General features: G+C 46.0%; 1 protein-coding gene and 1 long non-coding RNA gene across 2 annotated transcripts; one reads left to right on the top strand and one right to left on the bottom strand.

Moving 5' to 3' along the window:
• Nucleotides 1-3,837: 3,837 nt before the first annotated feature.
• LOC308478791 lies at nucleotides 3,838-4,891 on the top strand. Its single transcript, XR_013987280.1, has 2 exons — nucleotides 3,838-4,507; nucleotides 4,807-4,891. It is a non-coding gene; the product is annotated as an uncharacterized lncRNA (long non-coding RNA).
• Nucleotides 4,892-5,791: 900 nt separating this feature from the next.
• RTCA (RNA 3'-terminal phosphate cyclase) lies at nucleotides 5,792-19,125 on the bottom strand. Its single transcript, XM_081008773.1, has 11 exons — nucleotides 18,938-19,125; nucleotides 17,263-17,363; nucleotides 16,059-16,202; nucleotides 13,545-13,668; nucleotides 11,294-11,352; nucleotides 10,957-11,098; nucleotides 9,433-9,557; nucleotides 9,241-9,299; nucleotides 8,863-8,957; nucleotides 7,853-7,957; nucleotides 5,792-6,332 (listed from the first exon to the last, which is right to left on the bottom strand). Exons 1-11 carry the CDS (start codon nucleotides 18,983-18,985, stop codon nucleotides 6,234-6,236), a joined length of 1,101 nt encoding a protein of 366 aa, XP_080864899.1. The 5' UTR covers nucleotides 18,986-19,125; the 3' UTR covers nucleotides 5,792-6,233.
• Between the last annotated feature and the right edge of the window lie 636 nt (nucleotides 19,126-19,761).

The following is a 19,761-nucleotide window of genomic DNA, read 5'->3' as shown; positions in this document are numbered from 1 at the left end:
TAATATGCAAACTGCTTTGAGATTTTTCTTAAAAATATAAAGTGGAATAGAAATGAAATTATGGGACGCGGGTGGCGCTGTGGGTAAAACCTCAGTGCCTAGGACTTGCTGATCGTAAGGTCGGCGGTTCGAATTCCCGCGGCGGGGTGAGCTCCCGTCATTCAGTCCCAGCTCCTGCCCACCTAGCAGTTCGAAAGCACCCCTAAGTGCAAGTAGATAAATAGGTACCACTCCGGCGGGAAGGTAAACAGCGTTTCCGTGTGCGGCACTGGTGCTGGCTCGCCAGTGCAGCTTCGTCACGCTGGCCACGTGACCCGGAAGTGTCTTCGGACGGCGCCGGCTCCCAGCCTCTTGAGCAAGATGAGCGCGCAACCCTAGAGTCGGTCACGACTGGCCCGTACGGGCAGGGGTACCTTTACTTTACCTTAGAAATGAAAATAATAATAATAATAATAATAATAATAATATTACTGAGAAAGAACCACATTGGCTACCTTGATATCTTGTCAGTAGGTTAGCACTGCTGAGGTAGTAGCTCAGCTTCACTCTTCTTTTATTTCTCTTTCCTCCCATCCCTGCCTTAACCGCCCTCCCAACCTGGATTTTTTTTTTTAAAAGTGTGCTTGCTGCTCAGCTGTAATTTGTGGAGATGTAGAAGAGTCCTGGTTCACTTCAAGCTGGAGATCTGGTGTGGATCATGTGATTATCCCTTTGAAGTGTACGAAATAGCTATATATTTTTAAGCTCAGCGCTGGCCTTCCTACTCAATTATTGGCATAATCCCTTTTCAGTGAAACCAGCTTGCTAGGCAGGAAATGACGCACAGCTCCACCCCTCCCCACAAGGAACAGTTTCCATATACTCAAGAGAATGCCCTAGGTGTGCTGTTGTATAGAGGTTTGTAAATTTTCAAAAGGATTATTATTATTATTATTATTATTATTATTATTATTATTATTTGGTGGTCCAACAACAACCTGTGAGCTTCTAAGACTGAGGGCAAGCGTCCTGTCCCAAGCTGGTAGCAGGAATATTATTGGGAGGGCGCATCTGTGGTCCACATACCCTAGAATCCCACTTGCCCTAGAGCCATTGTGGCATAATGCTTAAGCATGGGTAGGCAAACTAAGGCCCGGGGGCCGGATCAGGCCCAATCGCCTTCTAAATCCGGCCCACAGACGGTCTGGGAATCAGCATCTTTTTACATGAGTAGAATGTGTGCTTTTATTTAAAATGCATCTCTGGGTTATTTGTGGGGCCATAGGAATTTGTTCAATTTTTGCCCCAAAATATAGTCCGCCCCCCCCCCACAAGGTCTGAGGGACAGTGGACCGGCCCCCGGCTGAAAAAGTTTGCTGACCCCTGGGTTAGAGTGTTAGACTAGGAGCTGGGAGACCACGGTTCGAATCCCCACTCAGCCACGAAGCTCTCTGGGTGAGCTTGGGCCAGTCACGGCCTCTCAGCCTAACCTAGCTCACACGATTGTTGTGAGGATGAACCTACACTACCTTGAGTTACTTGGAAGAAATAGGTGGTATATAAAGGTAATAATAATAAAATAGAAGAATTCCCAAACCAATCCTTAGCTTAAGCTATCTTGGCAACCAGTCTTTATAGGTCTTTAGAAGGACAACATGGGATCAGGAGTTGCTTTCTTGCAAAAAAACGAAATGGAAAACTTACGCCTATCTGATATCAAATCCCACAAAGTAAATACAGTGGTACCTCGGGTTAAGTACTTAATTCGTTCCAGAGGTCCGTACTTAACCTGAAACTGTTCTTCACCTGAAGCACCACTTTAGCTAATGGGGCCTCCTGCTGCTGCCGCCGCGCCACCGGAGCCCAATTTCTGTTCTTATCCTGAAGCAAAGCTCTTAACCTGAAGCACTATTTCTGGGTTAGCAGTGTGTGTAACCTGAAGCGTATGTAACCTGAAGCGTATGTAACCCAAGGTACCACTGTAAATCACTCATATCACTATGTGGCAGATTGGTTAGCATGGCAGACATGAACCCAAGTGGCCTAACTATAAAACCAAAGCAACTTTTATCCTAGGAGCATAGTTCAACACCTTCTGTCATTTGTAATAACACTTCCACTCTGCAAAGGATGATTTCTACAAGCCGTCACAATGCACTCGTAATGCAGGTCTGAGTAGATGCTGGAAGAGACTCACTCAAGGCCACGTACTGTTGCAGCAGCAACAGATGTGAAACTTTTAATTCAAGAGTGCACGGAAACGCCATTTACCTTCCTGCTGCAGTGCTACCTATTTATCTACTTGCACTGGTGTGCTTTCAAACGGCTAGGTTGGCAGGAGCTGAGGCAGAGCAATCGGAGCTCACCCTGTTGCGGGGAGTCGAACCGCCAACCTTCTGATCAGCAAGCCCAAGAGGCTCAGTGGTTTGGACCACCCGTGTCACAAGGGGACTTACTCCCAGGTAGGTGCCAGAGTGCAGCCCTTTCAAGACCACCGACAAGCCTGATATTCTGCCCTTCTCGTTTTGGGAGGTGCCTCCACCTGACCTTGTCAAACTCTTGTTTCCTTATATGCATAGCTGTCAACGTTTCCCTTTTTTTAAGGGAAATTCCCTTATTCCAAATAGGATTCCTCACAAGAAAAGGGAAAAGTTGACAGCTATGATTTTATGTGGGAACCTCTGTGTCAAGCATAGGGAACCTGTGGCCTTGCAGATGTTACTGGACCACAACTCCCCTCTGCCCTAGCCATTGGTCATACTAGCAACAGATGTGAAACTTTTAATTCAAGGCTCCTGCATTGACTCTCTGGTTATTGAACTAGTGCTACTTTCTTTGAAGGTTGGCGCTGTGGGTAAAACCTCAGCACCTAGGACTTGCCGATCGCATGGTCGGCGGTTCGAATCCCCGCGGCGGGGTGCGCTCCCGTCGTTCGGTCCCAGCGCCTGCCAACCTAGCAGTTCGAAAGCACCCCCGGGTGCAAGTAGATAAATAGGGACCGCTTACTAGCAGGAAGGTAAATGGCGTTCCGTGTGCTGCGCTGGCTCACCAGATGCAGCTTGTCACGCTGGCCACGTGACCCGGAAGTGTCTGCGGACAGCGCTGGCCCCCGGCCTCTTGAGTGAGATGGGCGCACAACCCTAGAGTCTGGCAAGACTGGCCCGTACGGGCAGGGGTACCTTTACCTTTACCTTACTTTCTTTGAAAGCAGATACCCACAGAATGAGTGTTACTTTTTCAAGCTTCTCAAATAGTCGATGGATAAATTAGGGCCTTTTATTTATTTATTTTTGAGGGGAGGAAAACACAAGAAACTCAAGGAAAAAGTCTTGCGATTGCATTTTTTTAAAAGGAGGGATACTAATAGGGTTTAATAAGTTATCTGCTGCCCCCTTCAGACAAACTCCAAACATTACAAATACAGCTGAACAGCTGTGAGATTAACAAGAAAATCAACCCGCCCCAGCTTCTGTCACTACATTGGGACACATTTGGAAAGGGATTACAGACAAGCAAGGTGAAAATCAGCTAACACCTGCACAAACCAGGAGAGTTCCTGGAAGCAGATTTGCCTGGAATTGTGCCATTTTGGCTCCTAGTCCTGTATGCCCTGCTCCAGAAGAAGTCCTCCCTTGCCCCAGTTGGGCTTCCTATTGCTGCTAACAGGGTAGATGATCTCTCTCACACACAGACGTCAGTACGCCTTTCAACCGATGTCCGTGACTGGGCTCAGTAACTGGTTCTGCCCCGACTGGGCTAGGCGACAGGAGCACTTTCAGAGACCTTCCAATCCCGGAAAACAGGTCCCAGTGCACTGGACTCGCAACTGTGCATTGTGAACACCGGACTCACGCAGAGTATAAATAACGCGGAAGATAGCTGTGAAGCATAACTCCTTATATTTCTAATAGCTACTACAAACTAACAAACTACTGGCTTGCATGAGTGTTACATATCCCAGTCAGCCATCTAGTCACTACATAGATAAGACTCTCTCCACACAGTCAGGCAGTCAGTAGAAGAGCAGTTTCCGCCCCCTCCTTTCTCAAAACATCAGATCAGGAGATTCTTGCAATGGGAGGGGTGAAAGTATCAACAACACACACACACACACACACACACACACACACACAAACACAACATACCCTCCAACATTTCTCTGATGAAAATAGGGATGTCCTATTCCATAAAATAAAAATAGTAATAATTTTATTCTTTATACCCCGCCTGACTGGCTTGCCTCAGCCACCCTAGGCTGCTTCCAACATACAGTGGTACCTCGTGTTAAGTACTTAATTCGTTCTGGAGGTCCGTTCTTAACCTGAAACTGTTCTTAACCTGAAGCACCACTTTAGCTAATGGGGCCTCCCGCTGCCGCCGCACAATTTCTGTTCTCATCCTGAAGCAAAGTTCTTAACCCGAGGTACTATTTCTGGGTTACCGGAGTCTGTAACCTGAAGCATATGTAACCTGAAGCGTATGTAACCCGAGGTGCCACTGTATATAAAAACATAATAAAACTACAGTGGTGCCTCGCAAGACGAAATTAATCCGTTCCGCGAGTCTCTTCGTCTTGCGGTTTTTTCGTCTTGCGAAGCATGGCTATTAGCGGCTTAGCGGCTATTAACGGCTTAGCAGCTATTAACGGCTTAGCGGCTTTAAGAAAAAGGAAACAAACTTGCAAGAACTCGCAAGACGTTTTGTCTTGCGAAGCAAGCCCATAGGGAAATTCGTCTTGCGAAACGACTCAAAAAATGCAAAACCCTTTCGTCTAGCGAGTTTTTCGTCTTGCGAGGCATTCGTCTTGCGGGGCACCACTGTACACAGGGCAGCCTTCAGGTGTCTTCTAAAGGTTGTATAGTTACTTACATTGCTTCTAGGGAAAAAAGGTGTCGGTACTGTGTACCCCCAGGGGAAAAAAGCACTGGTTACTTATCTCCTTGGCTCGGGGGTTACATGACTACATACCCTCTGATGAAAACAGAGACGTCTTACCATACCCTCCAACATTTCTCCAATGAGAATAGGGATGTCCTAAGGGAAAGCGAGACATTCTGGGATCAAATCAGAAACTGAGACAGCTTCTGTAAATCCAGGATTGTCCCTGGAAAATAGGGACACCTGGACACACACACACACACACACACACCCCTCAGCAGGGCCCTGATGTTGTACTAACAACACGTAACTGATCAAATTAAAACAACTATCACTATGCCCACCTCTGCCTTCTGAGTTCCAACTCTGCACATGGGGCAAAGTACAGACAACGCTGGAGAGATGTATATACAATACATTTTATATATTTTTAAAAAATAGCCAGAAATTGCAGAGGACTGGGAGAGTGCCAAGTGTGAAGGGTTTGTGGCATGTCTGCCTTAATATTCGCACTGATTTTTAATGGCATTCTTATCGCTTCTTCTCTTTCTCGCACTGTGCTGCGTTACAGCTTGAATTCTGCGGAACTCAAACTGGGCTACAAGAAATGCAACGTAAGAAAGAAAAGGAGCAACGAAAACACAATTATAAAGCATACGGCGTCTAGCACAGCGCACTGAAATTGCTACAACAGGCAGAAATATCACTAAGCGCGTATACCGAGACCCTCGGCAGTTTTCAAGTTTGGGAGCGACTGCGCTAAGTCAAAGCTTGCAGCAGTAAATGGACAGGGAGAAGGGACACAGCTACATTCTCCCTTTCCGGAACCTGCACACTTGATGCAAAGCAGGTCATACAGGTGCCACCGTCAGAAAATGCCCCCCATATTATTTGCAAACCTCTGCCCTTTTACTGGTAATAAGTAGCAAATATCTTCATCTGTTGAGACTGCTTTATTTTTATCTGTAGTCGTGTGCAAGAAAGGGTTACAGAAATAAAAAAAGAGATGTGAAAAGAAACTGCTGAAAATGACTTTTTGTCGACATCTTTGTTGCAACGCATGTGAAGGATTCCATATGATCAGCTCCCAACAGGGGACAAGAACGACCGAATCACAGAAGTCCATTTTTAAAAGCCGAAGCTATCGCTTTCCCCACTCTGCTGTGATCTATACTGATCATCTGCTGTGTTTAACAGCAGCAATATAGGCTTTTTATTATCTAGAGAGCCCAAAATGGATGTCCTTTATTAGAATTAATTCAAACCTAACACTAATCACACTTTTCTCCCTTGAGGATGTCAGCAATATTTTTAAAGGCAAAACAAAAACAAAGCCAAAATAATAATAATTAAACCATTCCAACAAACAGCAGCAGCTACAAATTGGTGTTTAGCAGTCCAACTCCTTGGCACTCGATAATGTAGGCATCCTTGGGGGAAGCGTCCTCTTCTGATTTTGTCACAGTAAATTTAGCCTGCAATGAAAATAATTTTAAGTGTCATAAAGTGGGTTTATTAACGTGTTCTTTAAAATGCACATGTGTAGCCACCTGTATATTGTTTGCATGACGTGCAAGAGCTTGCTTATTAAAATCAGGCTCTGAAAATAAAATACCGTATTTTTCGCTCTATAAGACGCACCAGACCACAAGATGCACCTAGTTTTTGGAGGAGGAAAACAAGAAAAAAAAAATTCTGAATCCCAGAAGCCAGAACAGCAAGAGGGATCGTTGTGCAGCGAAAGCAGCAATCCCTCTTGCTGTTCTGGCTTCTGGGATAGCTGCACAGCCTGCATTCGCTCCATAAGACGCACACACATTTCCCCTTACTTTTTAGGAGGGAAAAAGTGAGTCTTATAGAGCAAAAAATACGGTACTATAATAAAATAATAATAATAATAATAATAATAACAACAACAACAACAATAATACAAAACTGATAGTAAACAACGTTCAGTTTAAAACTTGAGGTGTTAAAAGCGTGAGTAAACTTGTCATATGAACAGACCTGAGGAGGCTTTGCTAGACCCCCACCTGAGGGAGACTATTCCATAACAGCAGCATAAACGACTGAAAATATCTACCGTATTTTTCACTCTATAACACGCACCCGACCATAAGACGCACGTAGTTTTTAGTGGAGGAAAACAAGAAAAAAAATATTCTAAACGAAACAGTGGATGTATGATTTTTGTGGTTCATGCTGTGGCCACAGACATGTAATCTGACGGTGAGTTTGGGGTAGCCCAATGCAAAAATCCTGAAGATCCACGTGGATCCATGTTTGTAACCACGTTTTTGCACCACTGCGGCCCCAGGCAACAGTGGGTGTGTGATTTTTTTTGGTGCAAATTGTAGCCATGGACATGCTATGTGATCTGATGGTGAATTTGGGGTGACCCAGTGCAAAAATCCTGAGGATCCATGTGGATCTGTGCTTTGTAACCACATTTTAAGTGGGGAGGGAAGGAAAAGCACTCAAGGGACAAGGAGCACGCGTGGGGTGGGTGGAGAAAGATGCTGCTAATAATGCAGGAGAGTGGTATAAGGGGAGAAGGCTCCTCTCCTCTCCCACTTTGCTCCTTTAAAGCAAGCAGGCTCTGCTTCTCTCCCTCCTCCCCGGCTCATCCCCCCGGCTTAGCGAGCTGAAAAACTTTGCTGCTATTTAGCGAGCTGAGTGGGGAGGAGGGACAGAGAGCCTGTTTGCTTTAAAGGAGCCAACCTCTCCTCTCCCACTTTGCTCCTTTAAAGAAGCAGGCTCTCTGTCCCTCTCTCCTCTCCACTCAGCAGCTCTTCTCCCGCTTTGCTCTTTCAAAGCGAGCCACGGAGGAGGGAAGCATTTGCTCCGTAACACGCACAGACATTTCCCCTTACTTTCTAGGAGGAAAAAAAATGCGTGTTATGGAGCGAAAACTACGGTAACTAGAGAAAGCAAGTCTGTGAAGTGTGTACTCATCAACCGACATTAAAAAAAAAGAAAACTATGTATCACTCACCTTTGTCAGCTCTTCTGCAAAATGTATAGCAGTTTTTGTATGGAGAGTAATTGGTCCAGTTTTCACTCTGGAGAGGCCATTTGCTAAAGCCATGAAAATGATTAGCTTGAGAAGAGAGAGGAAGAAAAAAACCCACATCATTATTAGTGATGCAACTCCCATGGCAGCTAAAGAAAGCCAGTTGAAGTAACACTCCTTGCCCACATAACTCACAATAAAATCCTATTCATGTCTTTGCAGAAGTCAGCAAAGGTAAAGGACCCCTGGACGGTTAAGTCCAGTCAAAGGCGACTATGGGGTTGCAGCGCTCATCTCGCTTTAACGGTTAAGGGAGCTGGCGTTTGTCCACAGACAGCTTTCTGGGTCATGTGGCCAGCATGACTAAACTGCTTCTGGCACAACGGGACACCGTGACGGAAACCAGAGCGCACAGAAATGCCATTTACCTTCCTGCTGCAGTGCTACCTATTTATCTACTTGCACTGGTGCGCTTTCAAACTGCCAGGTTAGCAGGAGCTGGGACAGAGCAACGGGAGCTCACCCTGTTGCAGGGAGTCAAACCGCCAACCTTCTGATCAGCAAGCCCAAGAGGCTCGATGGTTTGGACCACAGTGCCACCTGTGTCACAAGGGGACTTACTCCCAGGTAGGTGCCAGAGTGCAGCCCTTTCAAGACCACTGACAAGCCTGATATTCTGCCCTTCTCGTTTTGGGAGGTGCCTCCACCTCACCTTGTCAAACTCTTGTTTCCTTATATTCATAGCTGTCAACGTTTCCCTTTTTTTAAGGGAAATTCCCTTATTCCAAATAGGATTCCTCACAAGAAAAGGGAAAAGTTGACAGCTATGATTATATGAGGGAACCTCTGTGTCAAGGATAGGGAACCTGTGGCCTTGCAGATGTTACTGGACCACAACTCCCCTCTGCCCTGGCCATTGGTCAGACTAGCAGAGTCCAACCACGCTAGGAGGGCAAAAGGTTCGCCTTCCCAGCTCTACACGAAACGCTTACTTGGTCTTGCAGATAATCGTCCACTGCTCCCCCATGTCGAAGATTTCCAAGCAACATCTCGGCGGCTTCGATTCCAACTTTGTCAGCATTTTTACCTGTGTGAAGAAGAAGCACAGGTAGAACCTAACACACCTGTGCTGCATGTGTGGCAAGTGTTTTGTGCTTGTGTGAGCTATGTGCAAAAAAAAAAAAGGTTAGCTACCGTAGCTCAAGAATGTGGCCTTTTGGTGACTGTAATTATTACATCGTAATTACGCAGAACATGAATAATATAAAATAAGACACCACCACGAAGCATGTCAGAGCGCCAAATTAGTTTCCATTAGAAGCTTTTTCAAAAAAATAATAATTAAAAATCCTGTTTGCCCAAATCCTCACCTCTTTTACCAAGCGATGATCCAGCCAGCAAGCAACCTGTGGAAGTCTCTGCAACAATTCTAAACAGAAGGGAGGAGGGGGAGATGTTGGAACAGTTATGCATAGAAAACAGCCTTTGGAAAACTTTAAAGTGCAGATAAGTGAATTTCTGGATAGCGAGCGTGCGGAAACCTGCAATTTGAGCCCACTCACATTATTCCACTTCCGGTTCCAAAGGCCTCATTATCCGGTTCTCGAACAGCCTCGATGTTGACGTCAAGGTCTCGGATTTCCTTTCTGATGCACCTCATTGCTGCCGACGCCATGTCTTTTGCTAACTAACGTGACAAAGTCAAACAAAGAAAAACAACTGAAACCTCGACAGAAGAGCTTTCCACCATAGTCTGAAGTTCCTACGTAGAAAATGGCTTCTATCGTACAAAACGGGCGATAAAATTCTCCTTACTCCTTGGCAGGCTGACGCACAGACACCTGGCTTGCTAAAGTGTCTCATATACGCAAAGCATGTTACTGCTTGGTAAACGCTTGCCTATTAGACAATGTCTATACAATGCAGGTCAGGGGTAGCTAATGTAGTGCCTTCCCAAAATTTGTTTTTGGGACTCCTATCATCCCCAACCATTGGGGCTGATGGGAGTTAGAGTCCTATAATGTCTGCAGGGCACCCCACTGGCTGGCTATATCTGGATTAGGTTCCTCTGCATATTTAGAAAGAGGTGCTATTCCGATGTCACAAAAACGAGACCCTGGAAGATACATTATTCCAGGTCAGGCTGATTCACCAACATCAGCTCCCCCAGAGTCTCTGGCAGGGGTCTTGCTTATCACATGCTCCCCGTTCCTTCTTTGAATCAAAGGTGCCAGTGATAGCTCCTGAGACACCCCCCCATAAAAAACTATGGTCCTTCTCCTTCTGGTTCTATAACAAAATATGTGTGGGCACCTGCATACATAAGCATTACAAATTCACTGATATGCTGGAAAGAAAGTAGCTACACATTTTTTTTATTCACCAAGTGCAGCAGAACACATGCATTTTCCCATGAGGGTGCATTTAATTTTTCAACTGACAGATCACCAAAAGGAGGGGTGCTACAAAGTTATAATATTTTGACAGGATGTTTTGGTTAAATTAATACAATTTGGTTCTGCTTGGCAAGTAAAATGTGTGTCGAATTGCACAGAAATCATTAAAAATGATTGCCAAGTACAGTTGTACCTTGGATCCCGAACGCCTTGCGAGTCGAACGTTTTGGCTCCCGGACTCAGCAAACCCGGAAGTGAGTGTTCTGGTTTGCGAACGTTGTTTGGAACCCGAACATCTGACGCAGCTTCCGATTGGCCGCAGGAGCTTCTTGCAGCCAATTGGAAGCCGCGCCTTGGTTTCTGAATGTTTTGGAAGTCGAATGGGCTTCCGGAACGGATTCTGTGTGACTTCCGAGGTACCACTGTACTTGCAGTTAGTAATAAAAAATAAGATTGATATAGAATCTATTTAGTATTTCCAGAAGGTAACAGTAAAATGCCTTGGTTTTACAAAAGCAGTTAATGAGCTGGACTTACCAAGCTGAGAGTTGTCCAATCACAAAAAAATAAAGAGCAGTTTGAACGCCTCACGCCCAAAAACTTTGTGGCCCCCTCACTGAAAGAAATTTGCAAAAATTTGAGTTTCACCCCCTAAAATGACATGCCCTAAAAATATGAGGACAGGCTCACTTTGACTGGCAGAGCTCCAGCTACGAAGGCTCTTCCGTGTATCTTGGTCACAGTGCCGCGGTCGGTTAAGTCGATTGGGCTCAACTGTTTAACAGGCGACATCCGTATGATCACTTCGCCACCCCCCTTGGGGTAGTAGCCCCTGTCAAGAAACAGCAGGTTATGGGCCATGTAATGTTCCTGTCATGGCAACGAAGAAACAAGTCAAATAAAAACTAGAGTTTATGGCTGGCTTATTTAAGCACAGTTCAAGGTTCAAACACAATGTCAAACTGCAGTTATTTAAAAGCTTCCAATCTCCTCCTCACAGTCGCAAAAAGAAGAGCCTGAGACCTACCTCCTTTTTATATCGCAGTCCAGGGTCAAATTGAACTTCTCAACCATTGGTTTGAAGACCTGGAGAGTAAATACATTTGCTGAAAAACACAGATACATACATATTTTAGTGAGCAAAATATTCCTTCCTATCACCCTGTCAGAGTGTCAAAAGAATGTTGTTGTTTTTGACTTGTGTGCTGCCAAAGCACACACGTCAGTCATTGCTTTGGGAGGTTGTTTTGTGCATATATAATACACAGATACAGTGCTGTTTTTCTGGAAAAAGAGGGGCTAAAACTCACCATGAACACGTCCTTTGTTCTCTTAGAATGGCAATGGCGCCAGAACTGAGAGGTACCGGAACTGAGTTCCGGCAAGTTCTGGCTGAAAAAAAGCTCTGCATATATAGCAATAGAAAGATAGCTAGCTAGAAATGACGACTAGTTAATTTGCATGAATTCTTTTAATGGCATGATGTATTTATGTTTTTAAATGTTTACTTGGAAACCTTTGGGTAACAAGCAACAAGTCAAACAAACAAAATTGCTAGTAAGGTAGTGGCTTAATTCAATCTTATTAATGTTTTATTACTTATTATGATTTATAACAAATTATTATCATGAGATCTCAGGGCAGTTCACAGAATAAAAAACAGGGTAAAAACAAGTCTTAGACTCTCACAATCCCTCTTCCCCTTCATTTGCACATGGCAACGGTGATGGGGAGGTAGATTAAAAGCAGCCGCTTCTAATTTGTCTGAATGCAGAAAACATTGATTTGCACAAATCATTATTTATTTGCAAACTATTATCTGAAACCACAGTTTGATTGTGGCTTGCAGGCAAAATAAAGTTTTTGCAAATCAGTTTCCTGCAATCAGGCAAAGCAAGCTATGGCTTGCTGCACACTAGAAGAAGACTTGCACATGACAGAGAAATCATAATGAAAAATCATGGTTTGACATTATGTCTGAACTGAGTCGATGGGCAGTGCTGACTTTTAGTTTCCACAAATCCTGGTTTGTCATTACATATATCTTGGTTTAAAATAAACTCCAGGTAAGTTAAACAATCCATGGTTTGAAGCTGCATTCTTCTGAAGCATGCCTTTCAAGGAAATGAACTGCAAAGAAAATTCTGAAGGAACCACAATTCTGAAGTCAGGCGTACTGTGCTACTTATACAATCCCATCTGTTTCAACAAATAAGAAGTTATAGCACCTGAATGAATGGTTTCAAGAAGTGACCAGGCTGGTAGACAAGCATTCACATAGTCACTGTGACAAGTGAGAATTATTTCCAAGTGATCAGACAAAGACGCGTTTATTATAGTTAAAGGAAATAAATCTGCCTATATAAAAGAAATAATCTGCCTTTATATGGGACTGTCTGACCTCTAGGTTTGTCATTGCTCTGACAAACCTAGCAATGACAAACCTAGACAGCATCTTAAAAAGTAGAGACATCACCTTGCCAACAAAGGTCCGTATAGTAAAAGCTATGGTTTTCCCAGTAGTGATGTATGGAAGTGAGAGCTGGACCATAAAGAAGGCTGATCGCCAAAGAATTGATGCTTTTGAATTCTGGTGCTGGAGGAGACTCTTGAGAGTCCCATGGACTGCAAGAAGATCAAACCTATCCATTCTGAAGGAAATCAGCCCTGAGTGCTCACTGGAAGGACAGATCCAGAAGCTGAGGCTCCAATACTTTGGCCACCTCATGAGAAGAGAAGATTCCCTGGAAAAGACCCTGATGTTGGGAAAGATGGAGGGCACAAGGAGACGGGGACGATAGAGGATGAGATGGTTGGACAGTGTTCTCAAAGCTACCAGCATGAGTTTGACCAAACTGCGGGAGGCAGTGGAAGACAGGAGTGCCTGGCGTGCTCTGGTCCATGGGGTCACGAAGAGTCGGACACGACTAAACAACAACAACAAATCTGACATCTGCCTGACAAAGGACTACTCAGAGCCATACCATCGTAGCTGCAGCATCAGACCATTCAAGCAGTCTGGTCAGGGAAGCTACCAAAAACAAATTTATTCTCTCCTCCTTCCTGCCAACAGCATGCCACAACGCCAAAGCAGGTGGATGTGGAAAACTGAGAACTAGTAACTTTTTGTGGCTTTATCTCCACTTTCTGGAATTTAGGTCCACTTAACCGTTTGGTGGCAATGTATTTCGGATGTAGCTTTCTTGTGTAACGTTGTTGCCAAAGTCTAATGAAGCAAAGGACTGACTTGGGCTGCAAAGATGGAAGGGTCAACTTACCATCACCGTATAGTCAATCTGGGGAGCCATCTCTGCATTGGTGCCACCTTTCAAACGGAGCTCCGATGGAGAGGCTGCAAAGAGCACACAGGGCATTGCAACTTGCATCAGCAGGCAGACACTCCTGCAACGGGAATGAGACATAGACAGAATGTGTTCTTTATTATGGAGGGACTGGAGCCAATGGGGATTCCCAAACTCCCAGATGCAATTTTCTATCTGTGGGAATGTTGTGGATAGTAGGAGAGGATATAGAAGAGGAGGGCCATCTGGCGGTTCCCTCACTGCGAGAAGCAAAGCTACAGGGAACCAGGCAGAGGGACATCAGATGTCAAAGAGATAAACAACTACCTGACATTTGGAAGACATCTAAATGTTCAGGGAAGTTTTTAATGTGTGAAATTTTAATGTATTTTTAATCTTTGTTGGAAGCCGCCCAGAGTGGCTGGGGAAACCCAGCCAGATAGGCGGGGTACAAATAATAAATTGTATTTTTTATTATTATTATTATTATTATTATTATTATTATTATTAAATATTATCCTTCCTTCACTCATGCTAGTGAGTCAAGTAGCAGAGTGCATTCCCCTTATACCAGGGGTGTCCAAACTTTTTTCAATGAGGGCTAGATTTGATGAAATGAACATGCATGAGGGCCGACCATAGTTGTTGACCTTTATTTTAGGATTGAAGTTGTTGACCTTCTTTTAGGATTTTACCCCAGGAAATTAACTGCCGCAGGGGCCAGATTAAACCGATCGGCAGACCAGATTAGGCCCCCGGGCCACACTTTGAACATGCCTGCCTTATACAGCAGGAAGCTGGTTTGCAGATTTGTTTGAATCTCTTCAGCTAAGCAATCCAGTCTGGCATGCCCAGATTGGATTTATTCCTGGTAAGTCCCCTTTGATCCCTCTCAAAAGAATAAAGACACAACAGTCAAGGCAAAGGGGTAAAAGAGGAAGATGGCTGTGTGAATGGACCTGTTGTGGGGTCTGCAAGGGTCACGCCCACCTACCTGGTCACATGTAGGGGGAGGATGCTCCAGACCAGGTGTAACAGGATGTTATGCTAGCTGGAGTAACATCCCCCTGTCTGTGTCCACTCTAGGGAAACAAGGAGTATTGTATTTGACTGCTCCAACGGATTACATCTCACACTATCTACCAGCGACAGAGATGAACTTTACAAAACAGTTATACTTTAAAACACACACACTGCTCAGCTCACAGAAAATCTGTTCGCTTAACGACCCAGTTAACAAAGCTTCAAAAATCCAGCCCCAGTGTTCAGAGCTTGCGAAGAAAAGCTATAAACATCACTGTAAATATTACTATTTATTATGACTCCAGTGCACTTCCGTTGCTGTTTTTTAAATCCATGAATACGTGCCACCCAAGATCCAGAGCTATCTTGAGGTTTCTGGTGAAACACTGCATTTTGATGCAGTTTTCCCCAAGACAGCTTCAATCTAACTCAAACATGGCATCCCTTTCCACGAATTTCTTTTGCCACCAGTTTCACATCTGCTTTACTAATAAAGATTGTGCAAGGAGGCAACTTGGCGAAGTATAAAAACCAAGGTGCATGTGGCAGAAAGCCCCGGGTATGGTACATTTGAGTACATTTCATTTTCCTTCTGGATTTCCAGGAGGTAGAGAAACCAACTGGACAATTACCGTATTTTTTGCTCTATAAGACGCACCAGACCATAAGACGCACCTAGTTTTTGGAGGAGGAAAACAAGAAAAAAAATATTCTGAATCCCAGAAGCCAGAACAGCAAGAGGGATCTGGCTTCTGGGATAGCCTCATGCTGTTCTGGCTTCTGGGACAGCCACGCAGAGCTTCTCCCGGGCAGCGGGAGGAAGACTCCCCCTGCCCGGAGGAGGCTGCGCGTGGCTAAGCCAGGAGCCAGGACAGCGCAGTGATCCCTCTTGCTGTCCTGGCTTATGGGATAGCCGCATGCAGCCTCTCCCGGGCAGCGGGAGGAAGGCTCCCCCAAGAGCCACGTTCCCTTTAAAGAGCGCACGGAGCGTGTGTGCGGCTCTTGGGGGCTTTTCCCCGAGGAGGGAGAAGGGCAGCCCTTTTCCCTCCTCGGGGAAAAGCCCCCAAGAGCCACACACACGCTCCACGCGGCTCTTTAAAGGGAGTGCTGAGCAGAGCCTCCCGTCTGCATTTGCTCCATAAGACGCACACACATTTCCCCTTACTTTTTAGGAGGGGAAAAGTGCGTCTTATAGGGCGAAAAATACGGTATGTCCGGCAAAGACATCACCACCTGAGGGTGTGGACCCGCAGCAGGTAACGTCTATACACAGCAACTTGTGCATACAAGGAAAGGCAAATTCTACCTGAAAGGCTGCAAGAAAAAACACGACCGATCGGCATTTTAAGCCGGTAAGGTGTCTTGTCAATACTGGATCCATTTTCTTTCATTCTGTTATGTAAAATTTCTCTTGAACACGGAATAACAATTGCTACATCAGCACCCAAAGAAGTCGCAGAGATATACCCCGCTGTTTTGGTATCCGCGACGTGGGTTCCACCCTGGATCTTCCCTGGCACGAAAGTGACTTCGGTCGATCCGATTTCTCCACCTTCCATCTGCCCGTTGCAAAGGTCGCGAACCATTTTCAATCCTGACAGGTGCTGAGGCCTTCAAGTCAAGAGGACTGAGTTAGAACAGAAGCAAAGCCTGCGTATGCACTCATGTAGCAAAGAATGCTAGATTTTTGCATGTCCGGTGCAAACTTCTCAGTACACCAGAGGTGCAAACAGTAACTTGCCTGCAAGCTCAGGGTGAGCAGCCATTGTCCCTGGCCAAGAAAGTTAGTGGTCATAGCAGCAATCATCTTCCAGGGAAAGAGGAAACCAGTGCTATCACAGCTGCAGAATTCCCTGGGAAGAGGGATTGAATGCTACCCAGCAAGAACAACAAAAGATTCCTACACATAGAAAATGAGCGTGTCGGGGAGAATCTTGCCCTAGAACAGGACTGGAGACTCTGTGGGCTTCCAAACTGTGGATTCCAATCAACCATCAGCGCAGCTAAAGGTCAGGGAGGATGTGAGTTGTAGTCTAGCAATAAATAAAATAAATAGCTGAAGAGTCACAGGTTATCTCCCCAAGTGTTATCTATTATTATTTGAATTTATATACCGTCCTATACCCATAGGCCTCAGGGCAGTTCACAGGATAAAATCAGAACACAAAACCACGAAGCACACAATCAAACAAAAACAACCACAACCCTCCCCCCAAACACATTTTAAAATGGCAGAGGATGTACGTTAAAAACAGTTAAATCACTTTTAAAAACGATTGAAAAGGACATAAAAAAAAAATTAAAATCAATTTAACAGAAAAAGCAGTACTTTCTGCAGGGCAGCAACACCAGTCCTTATGAAGCCTGTCAGGCTCCACACTGGCTCAGGTAGATAGAGGCAGGAACAGGACCCTCAGGCTCTCAGCAGGGTGGTCCTTGATGATTGTCCACCCCGACTTGGTTTGCTATGCAAAACGGATGCGCATTCAGTCCCGCTGATATTCCCAACCTGCAGTCTGAAGCGATAATGTCCAGATGCAGAGCATCATGGGGTGAGGTGATTGACAGGTGGGCTGTCCTATCAAAGCTGGCCTGCCAGGTTGGGGGCAATGAGGTTCCCCAATGCCTCTCCTAAAGCAAACCGCTTTGACAATTGTTCTCCTAGACTTACCTAAGGCCAGGCTGACTCCTGCCGGCTCGGATATTTTTCACATGTAAGGGCGTACCACAGAGGCAGCTCAGAGCTGTGGTGACGCGCAGGATCTGGCCACCCTGAAAAGAAAAGAGAGGATCAATACTTGCCACAGATAGAAGCGACTGTCATACAGGTACGGCCTCGTCACTGTTTCCAGGCAGACTGCTCCTCTTTCCAGAAATTAAGTACTGTCCTGCTATTGCAGTTACCCAGTCAATTTGTATGCATGCGGACACAAGTCCCACTGGGTACCCGGGTGGGTAGGCAGAGGTCTTCGGGGAAAGGCCGTAGAATAACAGAATTGTAGAGTCAGAAGGGCTCCCCAGGGTCATCTAGTCCAACCCCCTGCAAGGCAGGAATCTCAACATGTGGTCCCCCATCCAATTTGAAACCATACTGTCTAGCTTTGCAAGTGTGCTAGCAGGTTCATTGCTGCGTAAGTCAGTGCCAGAGGACGTGCTTTTTATGCAAACAACCACATGCTCAGTTACTGGGGTCTCAGGGAAGGCCTAGAACAGATCCATGCCTGAAACCCTGAAGCGCTACTGCCAGTCTGTGCCAACACTTCAGAGCTACATGGCCAATGGTCTGGCTGCTTATAAGGCAGCCACCTATATTCCTTTGACTGCAGCTTGCTTTTAAAGCGCTTTCTGATTTTTGTCATAAATGCGACTTGCAGCAGCACACCTGCAAGGTGGGCTACTAACCAGGGGCAGACTTTGGTAATACGGCACCCTGAGCAAGGAGAAAATTTGGCAGTATTCTCCTGATCTGGAGAGCAGGACTCGAACCAGCAACTTCAAGTTACAAGAAAGGAGACTAAACATCAGGAAAAACTCTCTTGAGAGGAAGAAGCTGTTCTACAGTGGAACGGGAGGTGGTGGGCCAGGGGTCAGCAAACTTTTTCAGCAGGGGGCCAGTCCACTGTCCCTCAGACCTTGGGGGGGGGCTGAACTATATTTTTGGGGGGGCAAATGAACGAATTCCTATGCTACACAAATAACCCAGAGATGCATTTTAAATAAAAGCACACATTCTACCCATGTAAAAACACCAGGCAGGCCCCACAAATAACCCAGAGATGCACTTTAAATAAAAGGACACATTCTACTCATGTAAAAACACACTGATTCCTGGACCGTCCGCAGGCTGGATTTAGAAGGCGTTTGGGCCAGATCTCGCCCCCAGGCCTTAGTTTGCCTACCCATGTGGTGGGCTCTTCTTTCCTGGATGTATTTTTAGCAGAGATTGGATGGCCACCTGTCATGGCTGCTTTCACTGAGATTCCTGCATTGCAGAGGGTGGACTAGATGACTCTAGGGACCCCTTCCAACTCTACTGTTCTATTCAGAAGCAAGCCCCACCGAGCGGGGCCGCAGCCTACTATAAGTAACCTGGGTGGGGTAAGGAGAAAGGTAAACACAAGCAGTTTGGCATTCCCGTTGGGGAAACCAAGCAAGGGGTTATGCGGCTCCACGGCAGGGGATCGAAGGGGAGACGCTCCCCCCCCCCCAATATCCAAGAATGCAACTCCGATCTACCTGGAGGCCGGGCCAGTCCCCCCCCCCCAAAAAAACCCCATTCATTCAGGTCCATGGCGGCTATGAACCCCGAGAAAGGCAGCCGGCCCCGCGCGTAATCCCCAGCTCACCCCTTCCATGATGCCGCCGTCGATCTCCACCGGCTGTGGATCGCCCATGATCGGAAGCCGCCGTCGAAGATCCGAGCCCCGGAGCCTGCGGACCTGAGCGAGAAGGAGACGCCGGCACACCCGCCCTTTGCTCCAGGCCGCCGCCAGCAAGGAAGGGAAGCCGCAGACTCGGCTGAAGCGCCGCCTCCGCCGGACTCCGGTTGGAGGCGCGCGGAGCAGGCGCACAGGAAAACCAGCGCAGCCGCCCTTTCCTCGGAGCTGCGGATCTGCAGCGCCGCTTGCGAAGCGCGTAGATCTCTCTCTCTCGCGTTTCCCACCCTGGTGGGATTTGGCTTCTCTTATCTACCAACAGGCCTTTTGCTTTTATTGAAACCGAAAATGCATAAGATCCTTCCCAGAGCGCAGGAGATTTATTTTATTTTTTAAATCTCAGGGTGGTGGGTTCGAGTTCCACACCGTGGGGCGAAAGTTCCCTGCGCCGCAAGGGGTTGGACTGGAATAATGAGCTGCGCGCAACTGCCACTGAAAACAGGAGGCAGCTTGTCAAAACGCCGTATCATAAATTTCATTTATGTGCCTTAAAATTCTAGACGCCGCTTGATTGTAAATAAACAAATTTGCAAAAAAAAGGAGAAACGGGAAGATCAAGAACAATTTGCAACCAGTGCGTGCAAAAGGTTAAAATGCTAGAACAAATACCGCAGCGTAGTCTTTCCTGAGTGTGCTTCGACTTGCTTTTATTCGGTTTGAGCAGCAATAGGATCCTGCCGACCCCATTCTTGATGCAAGAAGGTAAGGTGACCACCTTGGGTGGCACAATCCAC

This window comes from Podarcis pityusensis, assembly GCF_964106645.2.
Source record: "Podarcis pityusensis genome assembly, chromosome: 6".
Taxonomy (NCBI): Eukaryota; Metazoa; Chordata; class Lepidosauria; order Squamata; family Lacertidae; genus Podarcis; species Podarcis pityusensis.
This window is presented reverse-complemented; position numbering and strand designations above follow the sequence as displayed.

Excerpts from the sequence above, each read along its gene's own strand:
- RTCA (XM_081008773.1), bottom strand. The coding sequence starts at position 18,985 with ATGGGCGATCCACAGCCGGTGGAGATCGACGGCGGCATCATGGAAGGG. Across the intron at positions 16,203-17,262 it reads AGGAGTCAGCCTGGCCTTAG|GCCTCAGCACCTGTCAGGAT; the intron begins GTAAGTCTAGGA and ends CTTGACTTGAAG. Across the intron at positions 8,958-9,240 it reads ATCATCGCTTGGTAAAAGAG|GTAAAAATGCTGACAAAGTT; the intron begins GTGAGGATTTGG and ends TTCTTCACACAG.